Source organism: Haliotis rufescens, unplaced genomic scaffold, assembly GCF_023055435.1.
Source record: "Haliotis rufescens isolate VD_foot unplaced genomic scaffold, xgHalRufe1.0.p SCAF_9, whole genome shotgun sequence".
NCBI lineage: Eukaryota > Metazoa > Mollusca > Gastropoda > Lepetellida > Haliotidae > Haliotis > Haliotis rufescens.
The window spans coordinates 13,119,087-13,135,289 of NW_025964383.1; the positions used below are offsets into that span (position 1 = coordinate 13,119,087).

At 39.8% G+C, this 16,203-nt stretch overlaps 1 protein-coding gene across 11 annotated transcripts in view; it reads left to right on the forward strand.

The window, feature by feature from the left end:
* LOC124112462 overlaps nucleotides 1-16,203 on the forward strand; it is a 180,872-nt gene that overhangs the window by 114,396 nt on the left and 50,273 nt on the right. For 7 of the 11 annotated variants that reach the window (XM_048390748.1, XM_048390747.1, XM_048390750.1 and 4 more), the window contains 6 exons: nucleotides 7,056-7,183; nucleotides 7,788-9,049; nucleotides 9,154-9,237; nucleotides 10,084-10,649; nucleotides 11,240-11,435; nucleotides 12,131-12,170. The exons of 2 other annotated variants lie outside the window; for them this stretch is intronic. In XM_048390748.1, the coding sequence (XP_048246705.1) occupies nucleotides 8,890-9,049; nucleotides 9,154-9,237; nucleotides 10,084-10,649; nucleotides 11,240-11,435; nucleotides 12,131-12,170 (1,046 nt within the window). In that variant the 5' untranslated portion in view covers nucleotides 7,056-7,183; nucleotides 7,788-8,889. Of the gene's footprint in view, nucleotides 1-7,055; nucleotides 7,184-7,787; nucleotides 9,050-9,153; nucleotides 9,238-10,083; nucleotides 10,650-11,239; nucleotides 11,436-12,130; nucleotides 12,171-16,203 lie in introns of those variants that run through there. 2 more of the 11 variants (XM_048390749.1, XM_048390753.1) reach the window with 2 other exon arrangements.

Here is a 16,203-nt window from a genome sequence, read left to right on the forward strand (position 1 = left end):
GCATTGTCGTCATTGTCAGGATTAATTCAGTTCAGTCATTGCACATATGTAGCCACACGGGGGTGTCATGGTCAGTACCTGGTCACACCACCTCTTGCAGCTGGTGTCCCGGTATAAACTCTCCCCCGTACAAATTCTTCCCCCGGAGATTTTATACTGGTACAGATTCTCCCCCGGAGAATCTGTTCTGAAATAAAATCTCCCCCGGGCGGATATATTTCGCGCCCCCCTCAGTATAAAGTCTCCCCCCTGATTATTCGGTTTGTTGCAATGTCTTTAAGTACTATATTCTTTACAAAGTTATCTTTAATGTAAGGAGGGTGACTTTAAAAAATAGATTATGATATATGCTCATAATGAATTGATATTTCAGCATATTTTATTTGGTAACTGTACCTTCCATCCTAAAATAATTATAAGACATAGTCATACCAAACAAAGGATTGGAGACAAGAGTCTCCACGGAGTTTGTTGTTTCTAATACAGTTGTTGTCTGTAGACATATTTTAATATACCAGTTTGAGTCTACATGTGAACACAATCGATGGTTGAAATGTTAGTCTAAGAACAAAACATGAACTAATTCTAAAGAACTCTGATGTATAAAGTTACCTTCATCTTTGATTGACTGATGTATTTTCAATCTTTATTCAGCACTGAAGAGGCCACAGGCCTATAGTACGAAGCATTAAGTTTATGAAAAATCCGCATTGATTTTGACTCCATAAACTGTCATAAAGTATTCATAAAGTGTCAGGGATCATTTCAACTTGCAAAAGGATTGACATAGTCCTTTATAGAGCGAGGATTGGGCTGTTTTCCCACCCGATTGACTGATATTACAACATTCACATGGTTTAGAATGGTACAATGAATGGTAAAGCATGCAAATTACACTAACACGCGATATTTCATAAGAAAATATCATATCTCCGTTGAAACATAAAACCAATATTTATGAGTCTACCAGAATTATTTCCAAAAGGTAAATCTTGATAAATCGAAAATAGTAGTTTTTAAGAATGGTGGAGTACTTTCTAGATCAGAGAAATGGTATGTCAGTGGTTGTCAGTTGGAATGTGTATCATCGTACAAATATTTGGGAGTTGGATTTTCAAAGAATATGTCATGGTCGAAACATACTTACAATGCTTCATTACAGGCTAAACGGGAATTGTTCTCGGTTCTAAAATCCTTTTCATCACTTAAACCTATTCACTGAAACTATTTTTTAAAATATTCGACACTAAAATTGCTCCAATTATGTTATATAGGGCTGAAATGTGGAGTTTTGAAAACTGTAAAGAAATAGAAAGTATCCATGTACTTGCTTGTAAACGTATGCTAGGTGTTAAAATGTCTACTCCCAATCATGTTGTGCGAGGAGAGTGTGGAAGATACCCACTGTACATTTCTGCGTATAAACGCTGTATAAAATATTGGTGTAAACTTATGTCCCTCCCAAATTCACGATATCCTAAAAAAAGTTATGATATGTTATTTCAGCCAGCCACACATGGTAAAACAAATTGGGCTACAAAAGTCAAAACTCTTTTATACAGCCTTGGATTTGGATATATATGGGAGAACCAATATATTATTTGCCCCGAATCATTTTTTTCCGAATGTGAAGATCGGTTAAAATTTGCTTATGAACAGGATTGGCATTGGTTCCATTATACACTTTTCAAAAATTCATTTAGTCTAGAGTTGTATTTGTCTGCTCTTACTATCAACAAATTTCGTGTTGCACTAGCCCAGTTTCGCTGTAGCTCCCACACTCTCCACATTGAGACTGGTAGATACGTTAATATTCCACGAGAGCAGAGATTGTGCAATAGTTGCAACCAAAGATATGTCGAGAATGAATATAATTTTTTATTAATTTGTAAGGCTTATGATGAACTTCGTCTTCAGTATTTACCACAGAAGTATTTTGTACATCCTACTCTTGCTAAATTCAATATGCTTATGGCGGTAAACAATGAAACTGTTATTAGAAATGTTGCAACTTTTATATACCATGCTATGAATGTTAGACTCCAAACACTAAGCATATAACTGTCAATGATGGACCAAATATTGTACCATAGGCCGCTGGCCTACACATGTACATGAATAAAGAATTGAGTCTACATATTGATATAAGACTTTATCACTGTATCCAATTCCAAAATTTTAGATATAAACTTTCGGACAGTTCAGTTAAAAATTCTTCAACCTTTAATACATCACAGGATTTGTAGCTAGACGACGGGAATCTACGGTCTTGACTGTGTGTTTTCTTTGATGAGAATGTTTCTCACCGACCTTAGCCTGTAGGGGTGTGATGTCCTGGGCAGAAAATGACAGTGTTTTGACTACTCGTCTTTCATTAATTAACATGTTGGGCATCCCTAATTAACCTTTACTAATTCATGTTAAACCAACACAGGATGTTTTCTGGAAGTGGACAATCGCGAATGTCATAGGGCTGACACGACACGTGTTAATAACTGTCCTAGAACTTCTAAAGTTACTAAACCTTCTTTATATCTAACGACTAGTATTATATCTACCTATATACCACTTTATTGTCTCATATTGCGGTAGTTAAAGAAAACACAGTGCTCAAAGTGAAGCCCATCGTCTCTATCGGAAGTGTTTGGCAACTATTGAACTGCATGGCAAGTATTTATAAAACGACCGGGGGAGAAAATATTCTGGGGGGAGATTTTATTTCGTAGGGTGGGGGAGAGTTTATTTCGAGAGGGGCGGAACTGTACCGGTATAAATTCGCCGGGGGGAGATTTTATTCTGGGGGCGAATATATTTCGTGACACCGGCACTCCTCGACACCTCCTTGGCACAGATTGCACAAGTCGTCGGATTTTTTCGTGGGGAATTTTATTCTGGGGGCGAATATATTTCGTGACACCGGCACTGCTCGACACCTCCTTGGCACAGATTGCACAAGTCGTCGGATTTTTTCGTGGGGAATTCTTCGCCATTCCTCCTGTAAGGCGTTGGCAAGTTGTGCCAGTGTGTGGGGACGCTGGTGACGTTGACGGACGCGTCAAACAAGTTCGTCCCACAGATGTTCAATCGGGTTGAGATCAGGCGATTTGGACAGCCATGCAAGGAAATTAACTGTTGCACGTGCTGGGTGGGACCGAGCGTTGTCATGTTGGAACAGCTCCCTCTGGCGGTCCAAAATTGGGAGGAGGTGAGGACGCAGAATTTGGTCTATGCATCGGTTTGCTGTAAGATTGCCCTGGACATCCACTAACTGTGATCTACCCTTGTAGGATATGGCTCCCCAAACCATGACACTCCCTCCACCAAATCGGTCCACCTGTCAAACGCAGTTCGGCGCAAAACGCTCATGTCGACATCGGCATACACATTGTCTCATCGCTGAACAAAACGCGTCGCAAGTTCCTGAGATCCCATGCCCGTACTCTGTTGCACTAACCGGACGCGTCGTTGACGGTGTAGACTTCGCAAGGCAGGTCCAACTTATGGTCGTCTCGCTCGAATTCCAACTTCCCTCAGATGAAGAATTCTTCGCATACCAGTCACTTGTCCTGCAGTGTCCGTTGCTGTAGTAAATCGATTCCGAGGGTGATGCAACCGGACGTACCGATCCTGAGCAGGGCCCGGGGTGGTCACATTTGGTCTTCCACTTCTTGGATGATCTTGAGTCGAATTAGTGCGGGTATATCGATCATATAGTCGAGATATGGTGCTTTGGTGAACGTTGAAGTGTCTTGCAACGGCAGAGTGGGACTCCACTGCTTCCAAACGTCCAATGGCGATATTTCGGTCAGCTGCAGTTAATCTTTGCATTTTTCTCCGTTCACGTCAGAAAATTCGTAATGAACTGATGAATTTTGTACGGTCTTTTATACTCAGTATCTCTACTCTTGTTTCCAACGTTTTGCACGTGCATTGTGCGGAAAACTTTTTCTGAAAGCAATTTCCGTGCATCCTTTGCATTTTTGCTGATAAACGTTTACAAAAAAAACATTTTGAGATGGGTTTGCCCGCAATGCACAACAAATATGACATGATTAACGGGAATTGTCTTTATGACGATGAGTGAATGTCTTGATAACTTCACATTAAATTTTTTTTTACGGCTATAACCAAATAAGATACAACTTATTGTCCGATAGAGATAACTGTGCATAGCGGAGAGATATGTTATCTCAAGAAACTTAGTGACATGGTTTGGTTTGACGTCTTGGGGCGTGTTTGAATTCCAATAACAGGTTTCATATCCTAAAACTGACTTATCCGTAAATCTCGCTGCACTGCGAGCGACAGATACTAGAGCAAGTCATGCAAGAAATACGGAACCTATTGCTCCCAAAAGGAAGCCTTGGGCATCACGTGTGTCAGGTGCCCAGTGCCATCTGATTGGCCAATAATAATTGTACACGGCGGGGCAAAAAGCATCGTATTTTCCGTCCATTTTACGCTTGAAACACTATACGCTTTTCCGGGCACTTTCTGGACGCTCAACAATTAATCAATTTTAATGAATTTTCAGTTGTGTTTTCGTCCAATGACCATATACGAAAGAAAACGGCGTTTACGTATTTGCAGTGTTGTGTATCGGGGTTGCACATCTCCAGGTGCCAATACGGGACCACAGCATGCTAATACATTTTGTATTTTACGAAAAGACAATGGTTGGATAATCCAAATAATAATTGATATCATATCAGATATACCAATACTGCCATTGTTAGAGTTGTGCTAACTTAGGTTAAGGCAGCTTGCATGTGTAAAATGTAAATACAATGTTAAAGGAATTAAAAGGAATAAAGAAATGAATTTTGTCAGCATAATTGTAACATAGGAAGGCACAGTTTTATTCAGGAATATCACTTGCACTGTCAGGCTTTCATTTGGAACTGAGTAGATATTATTCCAACTTTTATCATAATATGCTTTCTTTAACTATGTCCAAAAGAACGTACGCATATACCTTACAGAAATAATATATTGCTTAATTAAGCGGACGACAAACAAATTCGCTCTTTTAAATAGTCTTATATTTCAAGTTAATATAAACATCAACGCCAGAGAATAACCAGTCTCGTTCTTCCGACGAAACAGATTTGTTTAGGCGTAAAAGGCAAAATAGCGTTGGAAAACGATTTGAACGGATCACTGAAAATCAGTGATGACCACAAGGGTTCGCGAGAAGAATACCTATGGCCTGTTCTACAGGTAACACTTCCGATTCACACAATTTGCCTGAAACATATGTGTTTGTTTGTTGCCCGATGCAGCAAAGCTGTACTCATCACATGGCATGTAGTGAGTGACGAGCGAATGCTTTAACCACTAGGCTACACGACCGCCCTACATGGCATGTAAACAAACCAGACAATAAAGTGATGGACCAGGTATCCAATCACGCGATAGTGCATTTACTGATGTCACTGAAATTAAAAGCTATGTGTTACTTTGAATTACGTCGGCTGTGTACCAGTGCAGAGATTCTGCTGCTTATAGTAAAGAAAACCTACCATGTAGTATATTTAACGTTACAATTTGGTTACTTCAGATTGTGTTATTGAATTATATTGGTTACCGATAAAGAAAGTTATATGTTGCATTCCTTTCGACATATGCATGTAGCACAGTATTGGCCTCACCGTACGGGCACTTAATTTCATTGCTGAACATTTTATATTTGATATTGGACGATGATAAATCTAAAACGTTAGGAACGACGGAGGTAAAACTGAAGAGCGAAGCTTTTAGGCTGGGAGCTGTCGGGCCTTAACACGCCTTTCTTCGCGTTATATTACTAAGCCATACAATATGTGCCATAAAATTGAAATGTCACTTATGCAAACAATCAACGAACCTGTTTAAAGTATGTTACTTAAAATAGGTGTCAGGGTGACTATATAGTGATGGTTCACATCGCACATTATTACAAAGACATATAGAATAGCATTAGTTATTATGCATTAGATAATAACGTATTCGTTTGTGCTAAACTATTGTGAATATGTACTGCCATAGTTAGACGTATCAGTATATTGATGTTGGTCAGCACCCTTTTCAATAGAACGACAATGTAAATAGAAAAGAATGAAAATGGAAAATGCAGCATCTGCATATCACAACTTCGTAATGACGACTTGAACCAATCAATGCATGACAAGCACACACGTCTTTTATGGCAAACCACTTATTTTTTCAAATATGCCCATGAAGACAATGCCGCCACAGATATTTAATGTTAATGACATGGCCCGAGAGCTGACTGTGCCAGGTCCATGACCACACTACACACCCCCTACGCCCAAACCCCAACCCCAACCCCTTCACACGCACCCTCACACCCACACACGATAACACGCCAACACATACACACGCACGCACGCACGCACGCACGCACGCACGCACGCACGCACGCACACACACACACACACACACACACATACACACACACACACACACACACATAAAAAAACACAACCTACTACCTTCCTGCGGTATGTTTTATATACATAAGTTATCAATCCATTTTGTTGTTTTTAGGGTTGTGTTCAGCAGGGATTCACAATATTGTATATAGAGGTTGCACATCGCCAGTCAAGGGTAGTGATGTGTATGGTGGTTACATGTAACTGACTGAAGAACAAATATGTGTCAGTTGTTTTGGTTCCACCTACCGTTTCGAACAGAAGGCAATACTGACCACAGCATGCTAATACATGCCGCCACATATATTTTATGTTAATGACATGGCCCGAGAGCTGACTGTGCCAGGTCCACCAACATCATCTCCAGGCCACCCTACACACCCCCTAACAGCCAACCCCAACCCCCACACACGCACCCTCACCCCCCACACACGCTAAGATAGCAACACATATACACATATATAGACACACACACACACACACACACACACACACACACACACACACACACACACACACATACACACACACACATCCTGCTGCCTTTCTGTGGTATGTTTTATATACATAAGCTATCAATCCACCAATCTATCCATTTATACAATGTTGTCTTTATTTCAGATATTGCATGTTTTCATGGATTTAGAGTGATTGACTGGTGCGGCAGAGACGGCTCATTGAGGTTTATCTACGATATGATGCTGATGACATGTCATCACTGGCTTCAGAAACCGCTAAGGAGTATACAGGTAATAATACAAACTGCTATCGTAATATTGCCACCAGTTTGCACTACTTAAGAATATTTGAATAATAATTTCAGCAATACCAGGTTAGGAAGAATTAAAATTTACTTTGAACACATACTTTTTTTTAGATGCAATGCGTATCGACGGATTAAAAATGAAAGCTTCACGTTCAATGACAGTTTGTTTTCCTGTGCAAGTTTTCCAACAATGAAATGTTCAAGACCAGAGTTAGGGTACATTATGCGTAACATATTATAGTTGAAGTATACTAATTAACGAGTTAGCAAGTGTCTGTTTTTGAATGCCACAGCAATATTCTAGTTAAGCCCTGGTAAACTTGAATGTATCAAGTCTGGATAACCAAATCACTGATAATGAGAAGTATGAGAAACGTTGCATGGCACTGGGTACGCCAACGCGTCATCATCATAGTTACAGAGCATGATCAACAGATACCATGTTATTAGTTCTGATTCGTTTGCAGGGACAGTTTAGAAATAGGTGGTGTGTACATGTCTTGTTATATAAGGTGGTAGTTGCAATACATGTTTTCAGTATGTCAGAGTATTTTTCAAATATTTCAGTCTAACGTTTCCATTTCCAGATGGATGCACTAAATGTCAGGCAGTAGGACGATCATACAAGAGTCACTACAACGGTCCTAATATTCTTCTTCTTCATACAACCCGGTCTATCGTTTGTGCTGGAAAGAAATCTGGACAACTTTTAGAAAAGAAAAAGAAAACTCTTGCCAGAATAGGGAAGATCGTCTCAGCTTGGAGGAACAGCGGAGGGGGTCATCTTCTGATCCACGTGGAGGGTCAAATACCCGAGGACAGGTGTCTGGAACAGTTTGATGAGTTCATCACAAGGAGTCTGTCTGATCTCATTGATGACGGAGAGTTATATGTAGACACATACAGGCGACATTGGCTCTCTGATTTACATAAGTTTCAAGGCAATACTGACTACGTTTTAGTTAATGTGAAGGAAACGAACGGGATAGCTACTGTGGATTTTAATACGAAAGTGAGGAACGATATTGAAAACTTACCAGTAACGTCTGTCAATTTGGCTAAATGTATGTTCAACAGACCGAGAAATACAGATACCACCAAGACAAAAGGTTTATGTGAAAATATTCAAGATCTCCATGAAAGCAGGAATATTGAGATAAAAGGATTCCATGTTGGCAAACTGAAGAATCAAACAGTACAAAAACTTTCCAGAAGTCTTTCAGATTTTGTTGATTATATATGGCATGATCTCAAACTTAAGGATAATCTGACCTCTATGTCCAAGGTTGAGGGAGGTGGGTCATACTATGTTGGGATAAGTGAGGACACTCTGGACATTGAGAGTTACAGAACTAAACTTCTTAACATTGACGGGTTTTGCATGTCATTTGATGAATCTGAGATCATCAGAGCCATTAAAGCTAAACTTCAAAGTGACACAATAGCCTTACAGAAGGACACATTCCGTAGTGTCCCTGACGATTTGATTGAAGTGCAGTTACATCCATTACCGGGAACTGAGAGACGTGTTCTAGAGATAGCTGTCCGCTATTATGATGGGATTATCTTCAATGACAAGGACGGACCAAGGGCATATGAAGTAAAGGACAACGCTATACATCGGATGGACAAAGCTACCTGGTTAGGGCGTTTTAAAGCAACAAATAAATAATTCAAGGGACGTTCAACATGGCAGATCAGTTGGAGTGTCCCAGCAAGACGAGTGACAGTGACGAGAGTGATGACTCTAGTGTGCCCAGCAGGTACAGCTCAGAAGGAGACATTCCTTTACCGACCTATGATGTCTTCTCCGACTCGGACGACGCGGTAACAGGTTTAATGACTTCAGGTAAGGCTTTATCGCCATTTTTTTTAAAATATGGTCTATATATGATTCCTAATGTTAATCTTTGTAAACTTTGAAAGCAAATAATTTTTCTTCACCTGTTTCAGGTTGCATGCTCCCTTCAAGCAATCTCTCTATCACAGAACAAAGAAATATTGGGAGGATACTATCTGATGAAGCGAGACAGCCATGTACGGATTAGTAGATCTTGTAGTGGCAATATTATAGGTAATGTTTTTCACCATCAATAATATTGGCTGTCACTCTCAAAGAATTATAGATGATTGTGTGTATTGTGCTTGTGTGATGTGTGTCTGTGTACGTCCATGTGTGACTGACTGCCTTATTAATTTCATAACATGCAGTATTTGTGTATGACAAATGACGCATAAAGACTTTAATTAATTTGACCAAACCCAAGCCACTTTATTTTATATTTAATGCTAAGCCATACGGGTATGCCACTGTAATGTTCAATTTAATGAGCATCTGTTTCAATGTAACACATTTACATGTATTTTATGAAACTGTCAGATAAGAAATAGTGCATCAATGTTTGTTTATGTTTATGTATTCAAATTTTCTTTCTTCGCTTACTGCCTTGCAACGATGGCTAGCGTATACGTGGGCTGAACATGTGTGACTCAGACAGACAGATTTACTTCGTATATGAGGCCAATAGTACAATTTTGTTGCAGGAACATTCTTGTTCAGCATTTTATATTGCATCTGAAAAGATGTACACATTTGAGTTTAATTAATATTCAATGTATCATCCTTCCTTCCAATATCGCGTTAACAGAAACTGCAAGTCTGAGAAGAATGTGGCTATTTGTGCTGTTCATTAACTGTACAACGTTTCTTTGTGTTGGATGAATGTAATAATAGTTAGGCAGGAATTTGATTCTTATATATTATCTTTAGCTTACCTTTATATATACTTCTTAGTAGTGTGCTTATCTTACCATGAATAGCTTTACCGAGCAACCGTGTGTGACTCAATTCATAATGATAAATTTTTGCGATGGTTGTTTTAGTCTTTTGCATCTTCCCGGCCGTTATTGAAGGCATTCTCACGACAGAGTATGCCCACATTGTACAGAGGCTGAGAGAGCTACCAGGCAGAGATCGTACAGTCATCATCTCAGCAGGCAGCTTACTGAAGATGGTGAACCCCTCCTGGGAGGGGCGAGTACCTGCGTCTGTCCTGTGTGATGTGTGTGTATTTTCCCCTACACGGCCTGTCTTGGTGCTGACTTTCACAGCTATGGATGGGGACAACCAGAAGCACATTCAATACAACACCATGTTGGCGAGATTGATCATACAGCATGTGAAGGAGGATACAAAGTTTGATTTCAATGTTGTACATGAGACTGTAGACAACATTGTATGTCAGGAGAAACATGGTTTTCTTACGAGGATCGACCAATGTGAGAATTCAGCCAAAAGCATCTGTTTCCCTGCCGAACTGCACATGGATCACGACAAGTGTACTGCCATTATACAGTCTTTCCTGAACTACCTGTCTGGTAACGAGTTAACGAGGCGTTCACCATCTAGTGAGGATAAAGCTGGTGTGAAGATCATTTCCAAACCGGATGTATGTATACATATTATTCTGCAAGCCAAATAATTACAAACAAGTTCAATCCTCAAGACTTAATTTTAGGATTTGATAGACCTTCATATGGAAACTGGTTGAAGTAAGGAAATGTTTCAGGTTTTTCAAAAGCGTCGTCGTTTGCTTTCAACAGCTGAACAAGGCCTGGTGCAATTTATATATTTATGAATATTATGACTTTGCATTGCCCATTGGCATCCATATATTAGGATTATTGTTGATACAGTATGAAACTGTGAAATAGATGCACTGAAAGATGTGAGGCATCAAGGTATTTGTTTCTATGATTTATAAAGGGTATTTTGAACCTTAAATGTTTGATTTTATTAGAAATACATGCTTGCTATTATTTTACCCTATTATTTATTATCACTGGACACCTGAAATAATATCATTAGAAATCACCACTTTCCGTTACATTTATATTGGATTTGTACACATACAAAAGGAGTGCAACGGGCATATGATGCATTCAAACTTTTTGGCGCCTAAAGGTTTAGTCTCACCCTACCCAGTCAAAAAATGTTGTTATCCATCCATTTTCATATGTTTTTTATTACCATTTTTAGGCACTTGATGAATTACGACAACACTTACTGTCAGTTGAGGTGGCTCAGGAACACAAGATCAGCGAAGTCAATCACCATCATGAAATGAAGCTATCACAACTGATGGACCAACATGCTCAGCAAAAGGACAGATTGGAGAAAGAAATAGAAGAATTCTTTCTGCAGCTTCAGCAGGAAAGAAAAGACAAAACAGTTGGTAAGTTATATTAGTTTGACATGTGTAAACCGTAATTAAGGCTCACAGTTTAAGCTTGTGAAACCCTTCAGGTTGTGATTATTTTATGTATATGTATTTTTATTATACCTGATTGAATCCTTTATTCAAAATAATTTCATAAAACCCGTCTTTTATATATCTTGATACAAAACTCAAAAGGAGAAAGGTATATGCTGACAATGCCAGGATTTCACAAACGGCTACTTAATATACAATACGTAAAAGCAAATCACACCCTCATTATGGTGCTGCAAGCTTGACACGGATGACTGTGATCAGCCATTTTGTGAGTTAACAGTGCTCTGGGTAGACTTAACGTTCAAGCCCAGTCGTCTAAGGCGCCGCGATTCTCTGTACAGAGTTACGTCCCTTAGGCACGCCAGAAACCGATGATTGTGGGTTCGAATCCCGGTTCGCCCCAATTATGTTTCTAGGTTGGTCAGCACCATACCCGTGCTCGCGGGTTTCACCAAAGTGGTAAACGTCTGAGACCTGCATCACTTCGGGCTTTCCTCCAACATTAAGCTGATATGACTGGAATACTGTTAAAAGCGACATTAAACCCAACTCGCTCACTCACTACAATATTATGACTAGACGTTTTTGACAGAGCATCGACTATGATAATGAAGGAATGAAGTAAACTGTTGGTGGCCATTATTTTATTTTCACAGAACCACAACGTTTGGACGTTCGTACCAGAACATCAAGCAAGTAAGGCACCCTTTAAATCTTACTATACTAAATTATGAACAATGGAATTAGTATTGATTTTATCTTTACAACTTTTATCTTTATCTATGCATTTAGTTCAGCGTTGTGCTTTGAGTAATGGTGGTGATTTGGAAAACAGTTTCACTTACATAACAACTCTGATCCTGATTCTGGCCTTGCATTGCATTTTGGTTCACATTGATGATCAAAATGGTTACTTAAATGTTATAAGACTTCTAAGGAACAAACCAATTAATATTCTATGCAAACAATATATTTTTGTACTAAAGATTATTAACCTAAATATACACCTCGACAAATATTGCACCATCAAATTTGAAGTGTAATTTTCAGTGTATTGCTTTTCAAACGGTACACTGTGTGTTGAAATATCATCTGCCAATAGAATGGTAGCCACCTGCTCAATCCTGTGGGTGAGTTTATGCGATCCGTATGCACACCTAATGGCTCTCTATTGAGAACTCAATGTTTGATTACAGAACGTTCAAGCGTCTTTACTTCTATTAAATTTGAATGAAAGTTCTACTAATTTGAACTTTTGTCTTTGTGAACTGAAATGCTTAATAGTCCATGAGACAGATCCAATTGTTAATAAGAAGAACCAACTGGGGTGGTACAATCTCCCTATGATTTTTTCAAAGTCATATATCCATAGATAAAGACTTTGAAAGCAACCCGGGACTCACAGCTTAGTGGTAGTTATCATTACATTAAGGTGGACACCTTAATCGAATCCAAGGTTCCAGATTTCGGGGTAGGGGAAACTAGAAAGTTGAAAAACTTCACAAGCAATAGCCACATAGTGACGTATGACCTCTCAAACATGATAGCCTGATCCCCAACACGTAATATAGTAGTAATTGGGTAGTTATGTAGGTTACCAGAGGTCAGAAAATACACCACGGATACCACACCAATTGCACTCTTATAATCAAAATGGGTTATAATTGAAGCCTAGAAGAACATTTATTGTATTTTGTGCTGTATTACAGATGGGTTTTTGATGCAGTTTATAAAAAAATGTTATTTTGCGCTAAAACAAGCAAAAATGTATGAAGTTGGACTGCTAAGCATGAATCCATAACTCTTCACTCCAAGTTGTAACAGCATGTGGGGCGGTCGGGTAGCCTAGTGGTTAAAGCGTTCGCTCGTCACGCTGAAGACCCGGGTTCGATTCCCGACATGGGTACAATGTGTGAAGCCCATTTCTGGTGTCCCCCGCCGTGATATTGCTGGAATATTGCTAAAAGCGGCGTAAAACCATACTCAGTCAGTCAGTGTAACAGCATGTCCTAAATGTATTCAGAAGTTGTTGTTATGTTTTGTTAGGCACATAAGATAAAACTGAAGGTCCAAGTAAGGTCAAGTTGAAAATATCAACCAAATACCAATAACATAAAATGCAACTCTGTTGCATTATTGATATTGATATTTGATAAAGATCACACAATTAGACTGTCAGCTTTATCACATTAGTGTTAAAACATAAGGCTTGATGCTTGGACAGACTCTGATTATTCGTCATCTGAACTATCATCACATACGCCCAATTGAAGCGATTGACAAAGCACTCTGTCGTCATAAGTTGTCACTGAGTGAAGAAAGTTCAACCAAGTGTCCAAGTAACATTGGTGTTTGATAACTTCGACCGACTCAGGTGACACTGAGTGGAGGAGGAACATCACACTGAGTGAATGGAATCGTAGTGCAGCCAAAGTTATTTGGTCCAAATCATTTGAAGTTTGTCCTGAATGAACCATGGGTCATGGACCATGAGCATACTTTCCCAGAACATCAAAGATGTCAAATAATTGGCTAGCAGCACATTGGCATGTCATGTGGCCATTCCACCGTCTTGAGCATTGATGATGCTGTAATCAGTCTACTCATTACATATTGGCATATGGGGGAATTGGTGATATCAGGACGTCTACGGCAGACCACTGCCAGAGAGGACAGGGTCTTTTTTCGCCAGGCAAGACGGCGGTCAACTTCAACTTTCAGCTTCAACTTCGTCATCACTGGCATACCCACAACAGAGCGTCCCTCAGGACTATCAGACGTTGACTGAAAGCAGGAGGATTAATGGCAAGAAGACCGATAAAACGCCCACTCCTTTCATTCCAACACACACTGATGTCACGACTCGTGTCTTAAGGCAAAGAGGAACATCTCATCATCAGCGCAACATCCAGGAAACAGTGGCATGTGGTGGCGGCCCAATGATTGTGTGGGGGTGTTGCACCTTTGGTTGTAAACTTGATGTGGTCACAGTTTAGGGGACATTAAGGGGACAAAGGTACCAAGATACCATATTGGGCGAATATGTTGTGCCTTATTTTGACTACCATGCACTTGCCACATGTCCTGTCATCATGGACAACAATGCCCGACACCACGGAACACTTTTTGCTCAGCAAAGAGGAAAGTTATCATCCGTGATCACCTCAGCACAGATGTCCAACTCCCCTTACTCCCCTCCTTTACATGGATGACCTTGAACTTACTGCCTGTGGAGGATCCACACCAGAAAAACAGATTTTCTTTGTCGTCTCCATTACTAATGATATCGGTATGTCCTTTGGACTCAATGCAACATTCTTCATCAGTCAGTTTACTTGGAGGAGGAGTTATTTAGTGGAAGGTCAGGCCTATAGGGATGCAGATTAGGGACAAACTCCAAAATGCCCATATCAAGGAAAGACTTCAGGCAGAGTACAAATGTAGACTTTAGAGTTCAGAGCTGAAGGCTCGCAATAAAGTTCAAGCCACAAATATTTATGTTGTACCCGTCCTTTCATATTCTTTTAATGTTGTTGGTAGGACGAAGCAAGAAATTCAGAGTATTGACACTCTCACGTGAAGAATTATGTCAGATGATAGATCCCATCACCCATGCTCTTCCCTCAATCGCTAAGATTTACCAATCATTATGGAGGACCTGGCTTGATTAACATTGGGATTCTTCAGGATAGTATTATTTTTTTGCACTTTTGCACACATTTATTTGTCTGATCATCCTCTTGTGAAGCATGTCAAGACTCATGATGAAAACAAGGCATTACACAATTTCCTTACACGAGAGAAGTATATGGGACATAATCTCAAAGTCAGTGTTGATTTTGTTGATGGTTCTGTACTGCTGGACGGTACAGAAATGAGTGTCAACCAAGTGAAGTGCCATATCAAATCATCCCCGATTCAGTATTTCAAGGAGAGGCTATCTGAATGACCACTGCATCGAGTTTATGTGAAGTGTGTTGAGAGGGTCAGCAACCCTACAGAATCTTTCGCTTGGATGAGGTCGGCTGGCCTGAAAAGTGAAACAGAAGGCTTTCTGTTTGCTGCTAAGGACCAGTCATTTCCCACTCGAAACCGTCAATGTGTGATGTTGCATCAAAATGTAGATATGAAATGTAGATTATGTAATGAATTTAATGAGACTGTACACAACATTGTCAGTGGATGCCCAGCTTTGGCAGACACACAGTATCTTAAGCGACATGATGATGTAGCTCGATCAATTTATTATCGTCTTCGCCATGCTTGTGCGTTTGACACACAGGTCAATCCATTGCACGACCCAGAATATGTAGAGGGTGTCATGGAAAATGATATATACAAAATTCTTTGGAATAGGACCGTTTACAACCTCAGACGCATCCAGGCCAACAAACCTGATCTTGTCCTTTTTGATAAATCCAATGAAATCATTTATATCATTGAATTTTCTGTCCCTTTGGACTCTTATGTGATTGGCAAGATTCAGGAAAAACATGTAAAATATGCGGCCCTCGCTTTCGAAATATCCCGCTTGCATCTCAAGGACCAAGTTGCCCGATTCATTGTTCTCGATGCCTTTGGTTTTGAACATACGATTCTATTTACTGACATTGGGAGAGTACTCGGGATGGATAGTGTTCACCACATCCGCCAGACTGACAAAGAGAGCGTGAGAGAACAGAAAAGTTGTCCAAGGATGTTAAGATCCACAACCAGATCGGCATAGTGT